A 14,980-nucleotide genomic window follows, 5' to 3' on the forward strand; every position below is an offset into this window, starting at 1 on the left:
CTCGAGGCAGAATGCATCTTAGAGCCAGAGATGCCATGGAAACTCTGACCTGCAGAAGTGTTGACATATCACGTTCTCAGTGGTGGAGAACAGATCAAGCCAAGGTTCATTCGATTTGCTGAGAAGACTTTACACCAACTCTTGGGGTAACTGCCACTTGTGATACGCTAGGTGCCAAAGGCTAAGCTCATCCACCCAGGCATTCAACCATCTTGCTAGGTTGTTCACCACCAGCAAAATTCCTTGGGTTCCATACATTTCCAGAGGTGCAGGGCCTCCTGCTGAATGGTCCATTACCGTACCCAGCCGTGCTTGCTGAAGTGCCACATGATGGTGGTATTGTCCGTAAGCATCTGTACCAGCCTCCCCTTGATGGATGGAAGGGAGGCTTTCAATACCAAGTGGATGGCCATCAGTGCTAGAAGGTTGATATGGAGCCTGGACGCCGGAAGCCTCTGATCTCCACCTCTCTCGGATGGCCACCCCAACCAAGAAGCAATACATCAGTCACCATTGTCAGCTCTGGGTGAGGAAGGGAGGGGGTTCTGCCACTTACCCAGTAACCACCACTGCAGAACATTTACGGTCCCCTCTGATATCTGAATATGGTTAGATCTGTACCTTTGATGCTGTGCCCACTGAAACTTCAGATTCCACTACAGAGCCAGCATATGCCACCAGGCAAGCTCAACCAGCAAGATGCAGGAGGCCATGACTCCCACATTCCTAATATCCAGGACCGAGGCCAAAAGATCAGGAGTATAGCCTGTCCACCCTGAACTCTTTTTCACAGGGGAAAGGAAGGAAACCGAACCGTGTCCAGAATGGTTCAGATGAAGAGGAGGATCTGAGAAGCAGTCAGGTGTGACTTCGACATATTAATAGTGAACCCCAAAGATGACAAGAGGTTCACTGTAATGTGGAGATGGTTGACAATTCCCAGGGGCAAGCTGGCTTTCAACAGCCAGTCATCAAGTTTGGCGAAGGTCGGCAGTCCTGGCCTCCAAAGATGTGCTGCCACCATCACATTTGTGAACACCCACAGAGCACTGGTGAAACAAAAGGGAAGCAGAGCAAACTGAAAATACTCCTGTCCCACCACGAATGCCAAATAGCACCAATGGCCCTGGAGGACGGGTATACGGCAATAGGTGTCCTGCAGGTCCAGCACCACCATCCAGTTTCCAGCTTTAAGGGCAGACAAGAGCTGGGCCAGAATTGCCATTCTGAATCCCTCCTTCTGGAGGAAGGAGTTCAGAGGGTGCAGGACTCTGCCCTTTTAAGGTACCAGAAGGGAGCAGGAATAACATCCATATCCTACTTCTAGCACATGCACCCTCTCTATAGCCCCTTTGTTAAAAAGGGCTTACATTTCCTGTCACAAATGGAGAGATTGTCCTCTGTCAGTCACTGAGAGGATGGTGGAAAGTGTGTTGGCAAGACAATAAAAGGTAAGGCATATCCCACCAAACAATGTGCAATACCCACCTCTCTGTTGTTACGGCTTGCAAACCCAGCAAGAATCATCAGATCCTGCCTTCCAACAGGTGGCTGTGCTCCACTAAGGGCACTTTTAAGGGGGTTTGCCAGGTGAGACTACAGAGCGGTAATGGACTGGCTGGCCAGTTGACCTAGTACATGACAGCCTCAACCTCAAAGCTGTTGGGCACCCATTGGAGATTTGATTGGCTGCAGGTCTAGGGTACCTCTTCCAAAGCCGTGAAAGGAGAGAGAGGGATGATGCAGCTGGGGAAGTGGGGTAAATATGCCCAGGGAGCATACATTGGTCCTGCTCTCCTTTGACTACTGGAGATAGGAGTTTGTCTTGTCCCCAAACTGGTGAGTCTCAATGAAGAACAAGTTACTTCACTTTGGTAACTCCTTATATGGTAAAGACATATTCTAGTTGCAGATTCCTTCCGTTTGAATTCTCCCCAGGTGTCAGACTGGATCTGGAAGATTTTCATGACCATTAGATTGGGTCGATTTGCTCTGTGTCTGTCATCGGCATCGTCTGCGCCAGACATGACATCGCTGGTCCTATATAGGAGCCATTCTGAAGCGCTGACATCTGTTTCTTTTTACGACAATCCATGCCAGAAGAGCAGAGCCACAAAGAAACTGACTACTGGTGTGCAAAAACTAAGGCCCTGAAAGGGAAGGTTCTACCCCTAGAAATCAGTTCGCAGAGCGGGGAAGATGGGTCAGTAAGGAATCTGCTACTAGGATATGTCTCTACCAGATAAGGCGTTACTGAAGGTAAGTAACTTGTTCATCTGACAGAGACTTTTAGTTGCAGAAGCCTTACCTTTGAATAGATACCCAAGCAATACTATCCCTGGAGGTGGGCCTGCAAATGAAGTTCATGCTAGAAAGTCCTGCAGGACCAAAAGGGCAAAGTGCCTATCCCTCCGGACCCGACTGTGCAGGTACTAGTGTTTTGTAAACATGTGCAGGGATGCCCATGTGGCCGACTGACAGATATCAAGGGCAGGAACTCAACGTGCTAACGCAGTGGTTGCAGCTTTGGCTCTGGTAGAATAAGCTTGCAAACCTTCAGAGAAATGCTTCTTTATACAGAGTACAACCCATCTTGAGATGGTCCACTTCTGCACATCCCAACCTTTGTTTGCACCCGTATAATCGGCAAAAAGCTAATCGTCCACCCTGAACTCTTTTGTATGATCAAGACAGAATGCCAACACTCTTTTTGGGTGCAGGTGGTGGAGTTTCTCCTCTTTCTTAGAGGAATGTTGGGGTACATAAAAAGTAGGCAAGGTGTGATGGATTGGCCTACATTAAAGGGCGAGATCACCTTTGGCAACCACTTTGTCAGGATAGATTGAAAGGTACAGCGGCTTAGATGACAATGCCTGCAGGGCTCACCCTGCGGGCAGATGTAATGGCCACAAAGAAAGTTATTTTCAAAGTGAGAAGCCTGAGAGGACAATTGTGGAGAAGCTCGGTAAGAGCGCACATCTGAAATGACAAAACCTAATTCAATGCCATTGAGGCATAATGAATGGGGATGGAAAAAATATGAGTAACGCCTTTGAGGAACCTCTTTACGATAAGAGACTTAAACAAAGAAGGTTGATCATGCAACTTCAAAAAGCAGGAATTGCAGACCAATAATCTTTGAGAGTGCCCGTACAGAGCCCTTTTGGGCCAGTGAAAGTATAAACAACAGAACCTCAGAGATAGGGGCAGAAAGAGGGTCAACAGGCTCGCCTGTGCACTATGCCTCAAATTTCTTCCAACGACAGGCGTATATCATTTTGGGGGAGGGAAACTTGGCTGCGAAGATAACGTTGCAGACTTTGGGCGGAAGGTCAAAAGCAGTCAACTCTTGCTGCTCAATCTCCAAGCAAGAAGGCGGAGAGTGGACAAGTTCAGGTGCAGAACAGTCCCCTGCTGCTGTGACAGAAGACCCTCCCGAAGCGGCAGTCTGATCGGAGGATCGATGGACATGCTCACCAGCTTGGGTTACCAGACTCTCCCTGCCCAGTACAGAGCCACAAGGATTACTTGGGGCCGGTTGCTGTGGATCTTCTTCAGAACTCTGGGCAGAAGTGGTATGGGCGGAAAGGCATACAGGAGGCCTGAGTTCCACTCGAGATGAAAAGCATCTCCGAATGAGTGGCGCCTTGGAAACTCCAACGCACAATACTGCTGACAATGCATGTTCTCTGCAGAGGCAAACAGATCTAACCAGGGCTCGCCCCACTGCTGAAAGAGACGTTGGGCTGCCTCTGGATGGAGACTCCATTTGTGATCCAGTAGGAATTTGTGGCTGAATTTGTCAGCTCTGACGTTTAGAGAGCCCACCAGATGTTGAACCACCAGGGATATGACCTGCTGTTCCAGCCACATCCAGAAGCGCAGAGCCTCTTGACAAAGGGTCCATGACTCCACCCTGCCCTGCTTGTTGCAGTACCACATGGCGGTGATGTTGTCTGTGAATACCTGCACTGTCTTTGCCTTGACAAGGGGAAGAAATACTTTCAATGCCAGCTGAATTGCACACAGTTCCAACAGGTTGATTTGAGGTCCAGATGCCGCCAGAAACCAGATGCCCCTGATCTCCACCTCTCCCAGACGGCTGCCTCATCCCAGGAGTGACACATCTGTCACTACTGTCAGATCTAGTTGAGGAAGGGAGGTAGACCTGCCTTTGACCAAATCACGGTTCATAAGCCACCACTGCAGATCATGCACAGTCCCCTCCAAGGCCTGGACCTTGCCAGAGAGATTCCCCTGATGCTGTACCCACTGGAACATTAGGTCCCACTGCAGATCCTGTATATGCCATCTGGCATGTGTCACCAGTCAGATGCAGGAGGCCATGAGGCCCAGTAGCCTCAGAGTCATTCTCACCGAAATCCAGGATAGAGGTTGAAACATCGGTATCATAGCCTGAATATCCCGAACTCGCAGCTCTGGATGTTAAGCCCGAAACTGCACTGTGTCCAGAACAGCTCCGATGAAAGGGAGCAACTGAGAAGGAGTCAGGTGTGACTTCGGCACATTTATAGTGAACCCCAGCAAATTCAGGTCTGTCGTAATCTCGAGGTGGTAAGATGACAGCCTAGTAACCCACCTTCAACAGCTCGTTGTTGAGATAGGGGAAGACTGAAATCCCTGATCTTCACACATGAGCTGGAACCACCGCCATCACCTTGGCGAACACCTGAGGGGCACTGGTAAGGCCAAAGGGAAGGTGTTCCGAACCCCACCACACGCATCACTAAGTTTGCCAAGGTGTCTGTAAAATATGTAGTTGCCAAAAATGTGCGACTGGTTCAGGATCGTGATAAGCCCCGCTTTGATAGTAACCAAATGCCAACTTGGCAAACTTAGTGACACTTGTGGTGGGGCTTGGGATGCCTTGTTGATTGGTTTTGGCACTCCTTATGCAAAATACATGCCTCACTACAGGCTTCTCTTTGTTCAAGGTTTTTGGAGGACTTCAATCAAAGTGGTCATTGAACAGTTCCTAATTTCTGATGAACTGCATTTCAGAATATCACATTATTTAGCCTTGAAAAAGGCCTGTGGATGAAACACGTGCTGGCTGCCTCTTGAAGAACGTACTGTGTTTATGCTCTGAAGATTTGGATGAATAAACAGATAAGAAGCATCTTGAACCATTGACTGACGTGTGTTCGCTTATCCAAGCCTTTTTCAAAACTTTCTCTGTGTGCGCTTCGGTACTGGCTTCATAAGTTTTCCAGACTTTGCTCGCAGAACGGATCATCTCATCCCAGGTGTTTGGGTGTTGTGACCACATGAGCACCACATTCATGGACTACCTTTTTCGGTTTGGAATTACTTACTCAGGATCCGATTATACTCACCCTAACTTTCATCTGTGATTGAATGTGTAAGCTTTATAGCATCACCGGCACCTTTTTTGAATGTGCCATCAAAAGGCATGGCCATACGATTGGCTTGTACTTCCCCCGAAAAGCCAGACGTTCTCAATCAGTCGAGGCATCTCAGGGTCACTGTTGATGCAACCGTTCTGCCCAGTGAGTCGGTCGTGTCCAGTTCACATCAGATCATGAACTTTGCTGAGTCTCTCCCATCAGCAACTGCTTGGGAAAGTACAGCCCGGGCCTCCTTTCAGAGCTGCGGCAGCACTTGCGCAACCGTATCCCACTGTGTGAGGGAATAACGACCCAAAAGGCATGCGGTATACACGGATTGCAATGCCAGGCTGGTGGAAGAAAACATCTTCTTCCCAAGTGTGTCAAGCCTCTTGGATTCCCCATCCAGGAGCGCAGAAGGGAAGGCGACATGGAGGTGGAGGCTTCGATAACCAAGCTCTCATGGGTGGGGTGTTGCATCAAAGAATTTGGGTCGCCCGGAGCAGGGCAATGGTGGCAGGCAATAGTCCTGTTCACAGATGGCCCTGTGCTGGGTTTGGACCGGGTACCCAGTAGGACATCTGTAAGGGCTTCATTGAATCGTATCAGAGGTTCGGGGGATGAAGCTCCAGGTTGAAGCACCTCTGTTAGTCCTGGTTGCCACCGAAGGCAACTCAAGGTCCAGGACTTCAGCTGCTCTTTGCACCACCATTGAATATGAAGCTCACTCCTCTGTAGCCACAGTAGGGGTAGAATGCATGCCAGTACTTGGAGAGGTATCCAGTCCACTGGCTTCACCCAAATCTGAACACCAGTTCATAAATTCTTCAGGGTACTGGTATTCTAAAGTGTCCAGCGACCCCTCCCATTCCTCCCCGAGGCCATGAGCAAAAGGCTAAGGATCTGACCTGGGAGGCACGGCTCCCTCCAGTGCCAGAATCGGTGTTGTATGACGCGTCTGAGCCAAGAATTACAATGGAGTGGGTACTGCCCAAGGGTGCGGATGGCGCCGGGAGCATCAGCACTGGCGCCGGTGAAAGTTGAGGTGTCCCACCGGCACCAGTCCAGATCTGGAAATTATTTTTGGGTGTACCTTGGCATCGGGGCCCAAGCCACCAGTGTGGAACCCAAAGAGGCCACTTCCAACTCCGTGGGGCCAGGATGCCCAAAATAAAGGGCATGGCCTCATAAAATTCTCTAAGTTGGGCAGGGCTTGCTTCGGCACCCAGAAACTTGGTGAGGCACGGAGTCGGCCCAGGTGCAGGTTCCTGGGAAAGAGGCCTAGAGCGCTGATGCTCCCTTGTCTTGTCGGCTGACGGACCAGAAAGCACAGCATACTTTGATTACTTCTTTTTCTTGTGCTTACCCAAAGGGCTTAGAATGGGACACCAATGACTTCAGGCTCTGCAACCAATCTCTGGACCTTCCATGTGACCGAGATCTCAACCTGCGGGGAGCTGAGCATCGGGCCGTCATCAGCTTTAGGGACTGCTCCCTCAAAGCCTTCGGATTCATGGCCTGAAACTCAGAGCACAACTTTGGGTCGTGCTCCAAACACCAAAGGCACACGAGGTGCGGATCAATCACCGACACAGCCAGAAAGAATACATGTAATTTAAGACACACTGTACATTGAATTCGGAGAGCAAGGTATAACACAATAGGATACCATCTCAAATAGTGCAAGACAAAAGTTTCAAAAATAGCTCTTTTATGCAACGTCTGCCTAGTGTTGTCTGTTTTTATTGGTGATGCAACTGTAATTGATCATGAAAGTATGTGTGCAAACATGTCAGGTGACAGAAGGGGTGGGGTGGAAATGCTAGGTGGATGTCCACATCACCTGCAAGGGGACACTAAAGGGGACTGTCCCTTAGTGTTTTCTCACTGCCTGCCTTGAGGGCCCAGGGGGTAGTATTTTGTCAGTGGCCTCCTGGCTTAGTAAGGTAGTCAAAGTAAAGAGAATCATTTAAGTTCTGCAGGCCTTGGAAACACACAGGCCTGCCAGTATGGCCCATAAACGCCTACTTTCTCCCCCAATGTGAACAATGTCTTAATGTGGCTCTGCCCACTGGAGCAGGGAGAGGAGGTCCTAGCCACCAGTCACCTCTGCCACCCAGCACCTCCAAATCAGTATCGAGTGGGGCAAGCAGGAGCCAGCAGGACCGCACAGCTCAGGAGAGCTGCAGAGGTCCACCTCCTTTCCAGACAGGAGATTCCGCACAGCCCAACCAGAAGGAGACCCATGGGCTCCTGTGCAACGCCTTTGGGAAGCAGGAAAAACCTCAACCAGTCCCATGCCAAAGCCGGTGTTTTAACCAGAATAAAAAAAAAAGTAAATAATTACCAGCTGTGTGAATGGACAGTTCAAAGGAATTGCCTAAGTTGCAGCACATAAATGCCATGAAGTATATAAAAATATGTCTAATTTTTCCGGTGGTGTCACAGAAGGAGCACTGCCAGCGTGATTTGTGTGGCTAGGCAACATGAGGAACAGCGAACTTCCACAGGCATATTAGGTAACAATTACTCTTCCTTGTTGTGCGCTCCCTGTAGTTTTCAAGACCACATACAGGAAGTCCCTGCTGGTATGTCGACCTGCCATCTTGTACATATTTGCGATTTTGTACAAAACATTTGTTTTGTATATACTCAAGTACTTTTTTTCTTTTTAAAGGAAGTAACACTCACAGTACAATGATGTATTGTGCTTGCTGTAAACTGTAAAAAAAAAAACAAAAAAAAAAAACTGTAAACTTCACACTTGTATAGCGCGCTACTCACCCGTTAGGGTCTCAAGGCGCTGTACGCATACCGCTGTGGAACCCCTCCTGGATTTTCCCTGTGAGGCGCCCACTCCTGGACAGCCCCAGGGTGAAGCCAGGCATCCAAGCGCTGTGAGGGCCGTTGTGGAGATTAAGCAAGCTATTGCTCAGAGTTACAGAGTGGGACCCATTAATTAGATTAGGCACCGAGGCGAGAATTTGCTGGTCCAAGGGAATTGAGCCCAAGACCTGCCAAGGCAGGAATTGAACCCTGCTCCCGGGCCAGATCTCTGCATCAGGGTCTGCCGCTCTAACCATTGTGCCACACTTCTCCACTGTGCGGCTGAGTTCTAGGTGTCTAGCCTTCAGCACCACCCTGGGTAAGTCTTGGGCTCCTCTCAGGGGCTCAGGACGTTAGAAGCAAAAGACCTCGTGGTTAGGATTGGCACTGTACAAACGTACTGCAATAAAGCTCCTAGACATGGATTTCTCACAGAAAGCACCTTCACAGGTTCCATTCTCAGAAACTTGCTGAAAAGACACAGATGGAAAATATGCTACAGAGTCTCATCTTTTTTTTTTTATAATGAAATATCTTGACTAAAGAGCAATTCCTTCTCCGATTCTGGAATTTATTCTAAAGTCTTGTTTAGAAGACGTTTGTGAAGCGTCTGGGGAGACAAGAGGTCAAAGGAAGAAAGGTGGTACTGTTTTCAGGAATCGAAAATTAAACCCCTTGTCATAGTCTGACGGACTAGCAAAGCCACAATAAACTGCTTCCAACCCAAAAAAGTTTGTTCCTCCAAAGAGAGGTTTGAAGAGGTTGACGAGCAAGAGAAAATTACCATCTACCGCCTGTGTCTACATGAGGCATGTATTTTATATAGCTGACAAAAATGTGGCAGAGTCTGTTGAAAATACAGAGACTAAGACAGATAAAGACATCAGAAGGTCTAAAGTTGTACTGACAACTGAGACGATCCAAGCTAGGATCAGATTCATGTGCTTATAGCTAATTTTCTATTTAAAAAATGCAAGTGCGTGCTTCATTTAATGTGGACATGCTGTGGTAAGATTCTTGGAGGAGAACCAGGAAGTAAGATGTTTGATTCCTTTGTGTTTCTTAATGGCAAATGTGTGTTTACCTATTTGTGGGACACTGGCTCTCCGTATAGTGCACTAAAATGAAGTACACTGTGCAGAGTGTCCAGTGGATCCCCAAATATGTCCACAAATATGTGCAGAGGCAGAAATGGATAGGTCTACAGCTCCATTTGTGGTAGTGTGGGCGAGCAACTAGGCTTATCTAGGAGTCGTGTTAAGCATTTGTTGTACTCGGGGAATAAATGAGACACACGAAGAATAAATCAGAGAGCAATATAGAAAAATAACTGTTGCTTTTATGCTTTGAACCAAAGAACTGTGTTATAAGGTAAGCAGTTTTCAAATTAAAGATACTTTGTGGGTTCAAAAATCGACTGTGCAATTTTCATAGCCTTCAATGTTAACCTATGGAGGGAAACAAAGATGTAGTTTCACTGGTAAGTACACCATCCCAGTCTTCAGTGCTTTAGGCTAGCACCAGGTAAGGTTTATATTTTGGGACCAAGGTGCCCCCACAGCAGCATGCTGCAAGTTGGTGCAGAATTTGAAGTTGAGGTTGGTGCCCAATGTTAGTTAATGATTGTTGGGCGGAGGGGTGTTGGGGGGGGGGGGGGGGGGGGCTGTTGAGGCAAAGCTCGCAAGTATCGGCGGTGGCAGAGGTTGGTCTCCGGGGTGCAGAGTACCAACAGAGTGTCAGGCGGCCATTGCTTTCCAATGGAGATAGGCGTTATCTGCTCCAGCACTGCTCACAGGTGAGTAAACCGGGTTCACAGTTGAGCTCCTGGCACTGAGGTAAGTACAAGGGGGGCCACAAGTTAGCATCAAATTTACACCCTTAGCGGCTCAGGGGTGGCCGGGTGTAGAGTGCCAACACAGCATCTGGTGCCCTGTGTATTACGATGGAGGAGATGGCTTCATGAAACGGGCTGCAGACTCTGGCCAGGAGACCGGGAAGGGTCAACCCACAGCTGCCCAGGTAAGTTGAGATGCCAGGGGTTGTAGGGACACCATCGGTCCAGCTCCCCAAGGCCCAGGGGCTCTGGGTGCAGGGGTGTCTTTAGATGTCACGATCAGCTCACCAGGCAGGTCGCATTGAGGGTGGGGAGTCTGGCAGAGGTTGTACCATAGTGGACTCTTGGTCGGAAGCGCTGGGAACCTACAATGGATGGGTGGGCCACTTGGACTCGGGCCAGGGGCATTGGGTGCAATGGTCACTTCTTGTGTCAGATTTTGCGGTTCCTCAGGCAGGCTTCCTCTTCTTTAAAGATGGTTTCTTCTGGACAGGTCTGCTGTCCACAGGAGTTCTTGGTCTTTTTAAAAGGCAGGCAGTCCTCCAAAGCCTTTGGAGGTTGCTGGGGTGTAGGACGGTCGTCTTCTGAGTGCAGGTTTCTCTAAAGGCTGCAGACAGGCCAATAGGGCTGGGGCCAAGCCAGTGGGCGTATTCAGTCTTCTCTGCTGGCAATTTAGGGGCATTACAGGGAGTGCCAGGTGGTAGCCAAGGGGCTACTCAACTGTAGGCTGACAACACCCGTTGTATGGCCACTTTGACCACTTCCTTTGGGAAGTGGCATAGCCCTAAAGCCTTATTCCTTCCATGCAAGATGGAAGAATTTAAAAAGTGGTGCCCACTTCAGCTCGTTCACCTTAGAGGTGGGACTGGCATGAAGTGGGACTTCTAATAATTTACTTAATTTTTCCACCAGTTCTGTTGCCAAAAGTGTGGTCTGGAACTGGTGAGGGGGGTCAACATCCTCCACCATTTGGAGAGGCCTGGGTCGCATTTCCAAGGGGGCAAGGCCTTTGAAACTCCCCGCTGTGGAATGTCTATCCAGCCTGGGAGAGGAGGTCACACCTCTGCCCAGAGCAGGCCTTTGTTCTGAGCCCACGAGAGCACTAGCTCTCAACTCAGGGGGCTAGAACTTTGTCTAAGGTGGCTGTACTGGTTTTGACCAGTAGGTGCCCACGCTAGGAGTTGGTAGGTTTTGCAAGGGGCATCTCTAAGGTGCCCTCTGAGCGCATGTATTAATGAATTCATCACTGGATTCAATGAGGGTTTATTAATACGAGATGTTTGATACCAAACATCCCTATCTTCAGTGAAGCCATCATGTAGCTGGGGAACTCGTAATAACAGGTGTCCAGCACATGCTTAAAACGGCTTCACTATTCGCTTACTATGTCTGAGGATCGACACAGACATAGCAGGGGTATATCTGCTCATGCAGGCATGCTCTCACATGTAATATAATGCACCCTGCCTTTTGGGCTTGAAGGCCTGCCAGAGGGTTGGCTTACATATATTGCATGCAGTGTTTGGTGACAGGGCACACAGGCCCTAGGTAACAGGGGTGCCATTTACTAGGCACTTACAGTGGCAACTGCAGGTCTGCCAGTTGGGGAAAATGACAGGTCTGCCAGTTTTAGGGAAAGAGATCTGGATCTGGCACCTATTTAGCAGGGACCCAGTGCACCTTCAGTCGAAATTACACCAGAAACTAGGCAAAATGTAGGGGAGTGCATGTCAAAAGGGGCACATTCCCACACTATACAAACCCTGTGCTATCTGATGCATTATTCTAAACGTCAAGGTTGTATTTTTTATGGCTGTTGTTTTGGATTGGGTGTTTTTGCAGATGATGAAAGGCTGTTCAATTACAAGATATGTGCACTACTGGACGTTATGATATAATTATATATTTGGTTCTACTTGTTATCTGTTTATGTATTTATTTTTATTTGTCTGAAGAGTTTTGTATAGAGCAGATTCTGTCCCGTGGGGCACCAGAACACCTTACAGGTAAGGCACAGTCACAAGATAAATTTAGAGGAGCAAGAACATTGTGAGTTACGGTACACACTGATGTTTAAATGTAGCTCTACACTGAATACAGCTTTTAATTTGTGTTTCCCTACATCAGAGGTTTTCAAACTTTTTGATGCCGGGACCCCCTCTCAAAGATTTTTAGGTCTAAGGACCCCCTCCTGAGAAAAATTTATAGAACCTGGTACTCCTCATCAGCGTCAATAATAAATGTCCCCATTTCCCACAGCCATTCATTTTTATGGTGAGGAAATAATATTAATATTAAACAGTGTTTAGCAAACCAAAGGTCTGTGAGTGTGGGTGCATGGCCAAAGGTGTAGCTAAAAACAAAGGTCCTCATTTATGAGGATTTAGTGTAGGACAGTGCCACAGGTCTTCTTGCTACACTGCCCTACACCAATACAAAAGGGTAGGAATGGACAGTGTTTATGAAATACAGTGCATTTCTGTCCTTTCCCCCTGCGCTAGCGCACAAATTGCTGCCTAGCACCAACGTAGCCAGGATTGTTTTTGTGCCGGAAGATCCAGAGAGGCATTGTACCTCTTTCTATATGTGAGGCAGATAGCAACACACATGGAAAGAGGAAAAACAAGGAGAAATTAAAACATTTCTCCTCATTACGCCTGCTCTGGGGAGGCCTAAGGTTTTGGCACTGCTCCAGTTGACGTCATTTTGTAAATCTGGGGCAGCGCCAAAATCCATGGGTGTTGCGTGGGAACACCCACCACAAAGCCCACGGAACCTCTCCTTGACGCAAAGTAAGGCAATGCACCGGCTTGCACTGCTTTGCCTTACTCCATATCTATGAGGCCATTCAAAGCCTCGTAGGGTGGCTTTGTGTCACCTCATACGTATGATTGAGAGGCTTATGTCGCTGGAACGTCAAAAAAGTGATGCTCCAGCACCTCAATCCTCTTATACATAAACCCTAAAATATTCTAAGTTGTTTTTATTTCTTTCACCGTCAGGTAGCTACATATAGAATAACAGCCAGCTTTAATGAAAAATAAATAAAAGAAAGTTGTTACATATTGGGAAATGCACTGTAGTGCATTAGGAAACTTCTATTAGTTAATGCACACGCAGTATTAGATAGGCCACTACAAAGAGGTTTAAGATAAAACTGTGCTTCCTAAATGTAGATTTAAGTAATACCAGAGCATATGCTATACCTTTTTTTTTTTAATAGCTGTCCCTATAACAGCTCCAGGTGAAGTAAGCGCTGTGTAACTACAATTAAAAGCACACACAATTCTTAACTCTTTGCACTACCCCTAAAAAAAAGAATAAATGTTTGTCATCACATAGCTGTGAGTGATTTGATCAGCTTGCCAGCATCCTTTACAGTTGCAGATTACCCTTTACATTTGCAGATCAGCTCGTAGAGCACATTTGCATTTCATTCAGGAAGCAGGTGCCCAGGTGTGAAGGCCTCCTTAGCTATCTGTGGCTTTCACAGCACAGGAGACTCAATACATCAAAGTTCACGTGAGGTATTTTAACAATCAGTTGGGGGAATGCAGGACCCCCTTTCCAGGACTCCACTTTCCAGGACTCCACGCCCCCCCTGGGGGTCGCGACCCCCAGATTGAAGACCTCTGCCCTACATTGATAATTCCTACTAAGAGAAAAAACGTATTAGAATTTTGAAAAAGATGTTATCAAAAGCAATCTCCTAAATTGTTCCATTCCCACAGCTTGTGTTTCTGGAGAACATTTGCTCGACATTATCCAGGTTGCTGATACCCCTATTCAGTAAGTTAACCCTGACTTATTGAAGCCCACATTGTTATTGCTATTATAAATCATTAAGTTAATAAACACACCATATTTATGAAAAATGAAAAAATACATAACTAATACTGTATTCTGATTCTCTCTCTCTCTCTATATTTTTTTCATATTAAAATATTATCCTATTCACCCTCCACTTTACAAGACTTTAAAGCTACTTCTGGTGTTAACTGAGGCTCAACACGCTGCTATTCATCTAGTGAAATACTAGTTTGCTTTTTTAGTAACGAAAGTACTGTTAGGTACTGCTATTGCTGCAGTGTTATTGTTGTGCATTGCTAGTGTTGTTATTGTTAAGTACTGTTACACTGTTATTGTTACAGTGTCACTGGCACTACTGCACTCATCTCTCTCTAATGTAAACTATTTCGAGAATTACGGACCTTTCCTAGCACGAGATCAGACTACTGCAGACAAGTCCCTGGGAAAATGTGTTTACAATCGTTTAACTACAGGCAGAGATACGCAATACCTTTTTTTATTGGATGAGCACATTTTTTTCTCCTACCAAAATCCCACCCAGAAAGTATTTATTTCACAAATTCTGTTGAATGTAGACAAGTTTTTGTATTCGGTATAGCTCATCACTTGCGAAACGCAAAATTGTCATTGGAGGTGATGATGATCCGACACTGGTATGTAAGTGCATTTATCCATATTTCGTGTATTTTCCAAATACATACCTTAATATCTATTTTAACTTCAGTAAAAGCAGCATAGATGGCAAACGCAACTTCATTCTCTCCTTTTGGCGTTAGTTCCCACGACTCATAAGGCATATTAAGGTGTGCATCTTGGAACAGTGTGAAGGTCTGAAAAGAGTCCATCTGAATGTGCATCATCTTTTCTTCTTTTTTGTAGATTTGCTCGAGAACGTTGTCAGTTGTCCAGTTTTTGCCTGTAAAAAATCAAAAAAATCAAACCGATATCCAACTATTTTATTTAATTAATTGTATGATATATGCAAGTCACTGAGGAATAGTTTTATTAAAGTTTTCAGAGCTATGTGGATGTTGCACATAAGATTTACAGTAAGGAGAAAATCACCTTGTGACCAGCAGCAGCCAATCTGTAGAGGCAAGATGGGCACTTCTAATGCCACCTCTGACATTTGGAGAGGAGC

The 14,980-nt window shown here is 46.9% G+C and overlaps 1 protein-coding gene across 2 annotated transcripts in view; it reads right to left on the reverse strand.

Annotated features, from left to right (window-relative positions):
• Positions 1 to 14,980, reverse strand: part of DNAI7 (dynein axonemal intermediate chain 7) — a 342,681-nt gene that overhangs the window by 102,545 nt on the left and 225,156 nt on the right. For both annotated transcript variants that reach the window (XM_069228584.1, XM_069228583.1), the window contains one exon: positions 14,541 to 14,755. In XM_069228584.1, coding sequence (XP_069084685.1) covers positions 14,541 to 14,755 — 215 coding nt within the window. The remainder of the gene's footprint in view (positions 1 to 14,540; positions 14,756 to 14,980) is intronic.

This window comes from Pleurodeles waltl, chromosome 4_1, assembly GCF_031143425.1.
Source record: "Pleurodeles waltl isolate 20211129_DDA chromosome 4_1, aPleWal1.hap1.20221129, whole genome shotgun sequence".
Lineage (NCBI taxonomy): Eukaryota > Metazoa > Chordata > Amphibia > Caudata > Salamandridae > Pleurodeles > Pleurodeles waltl.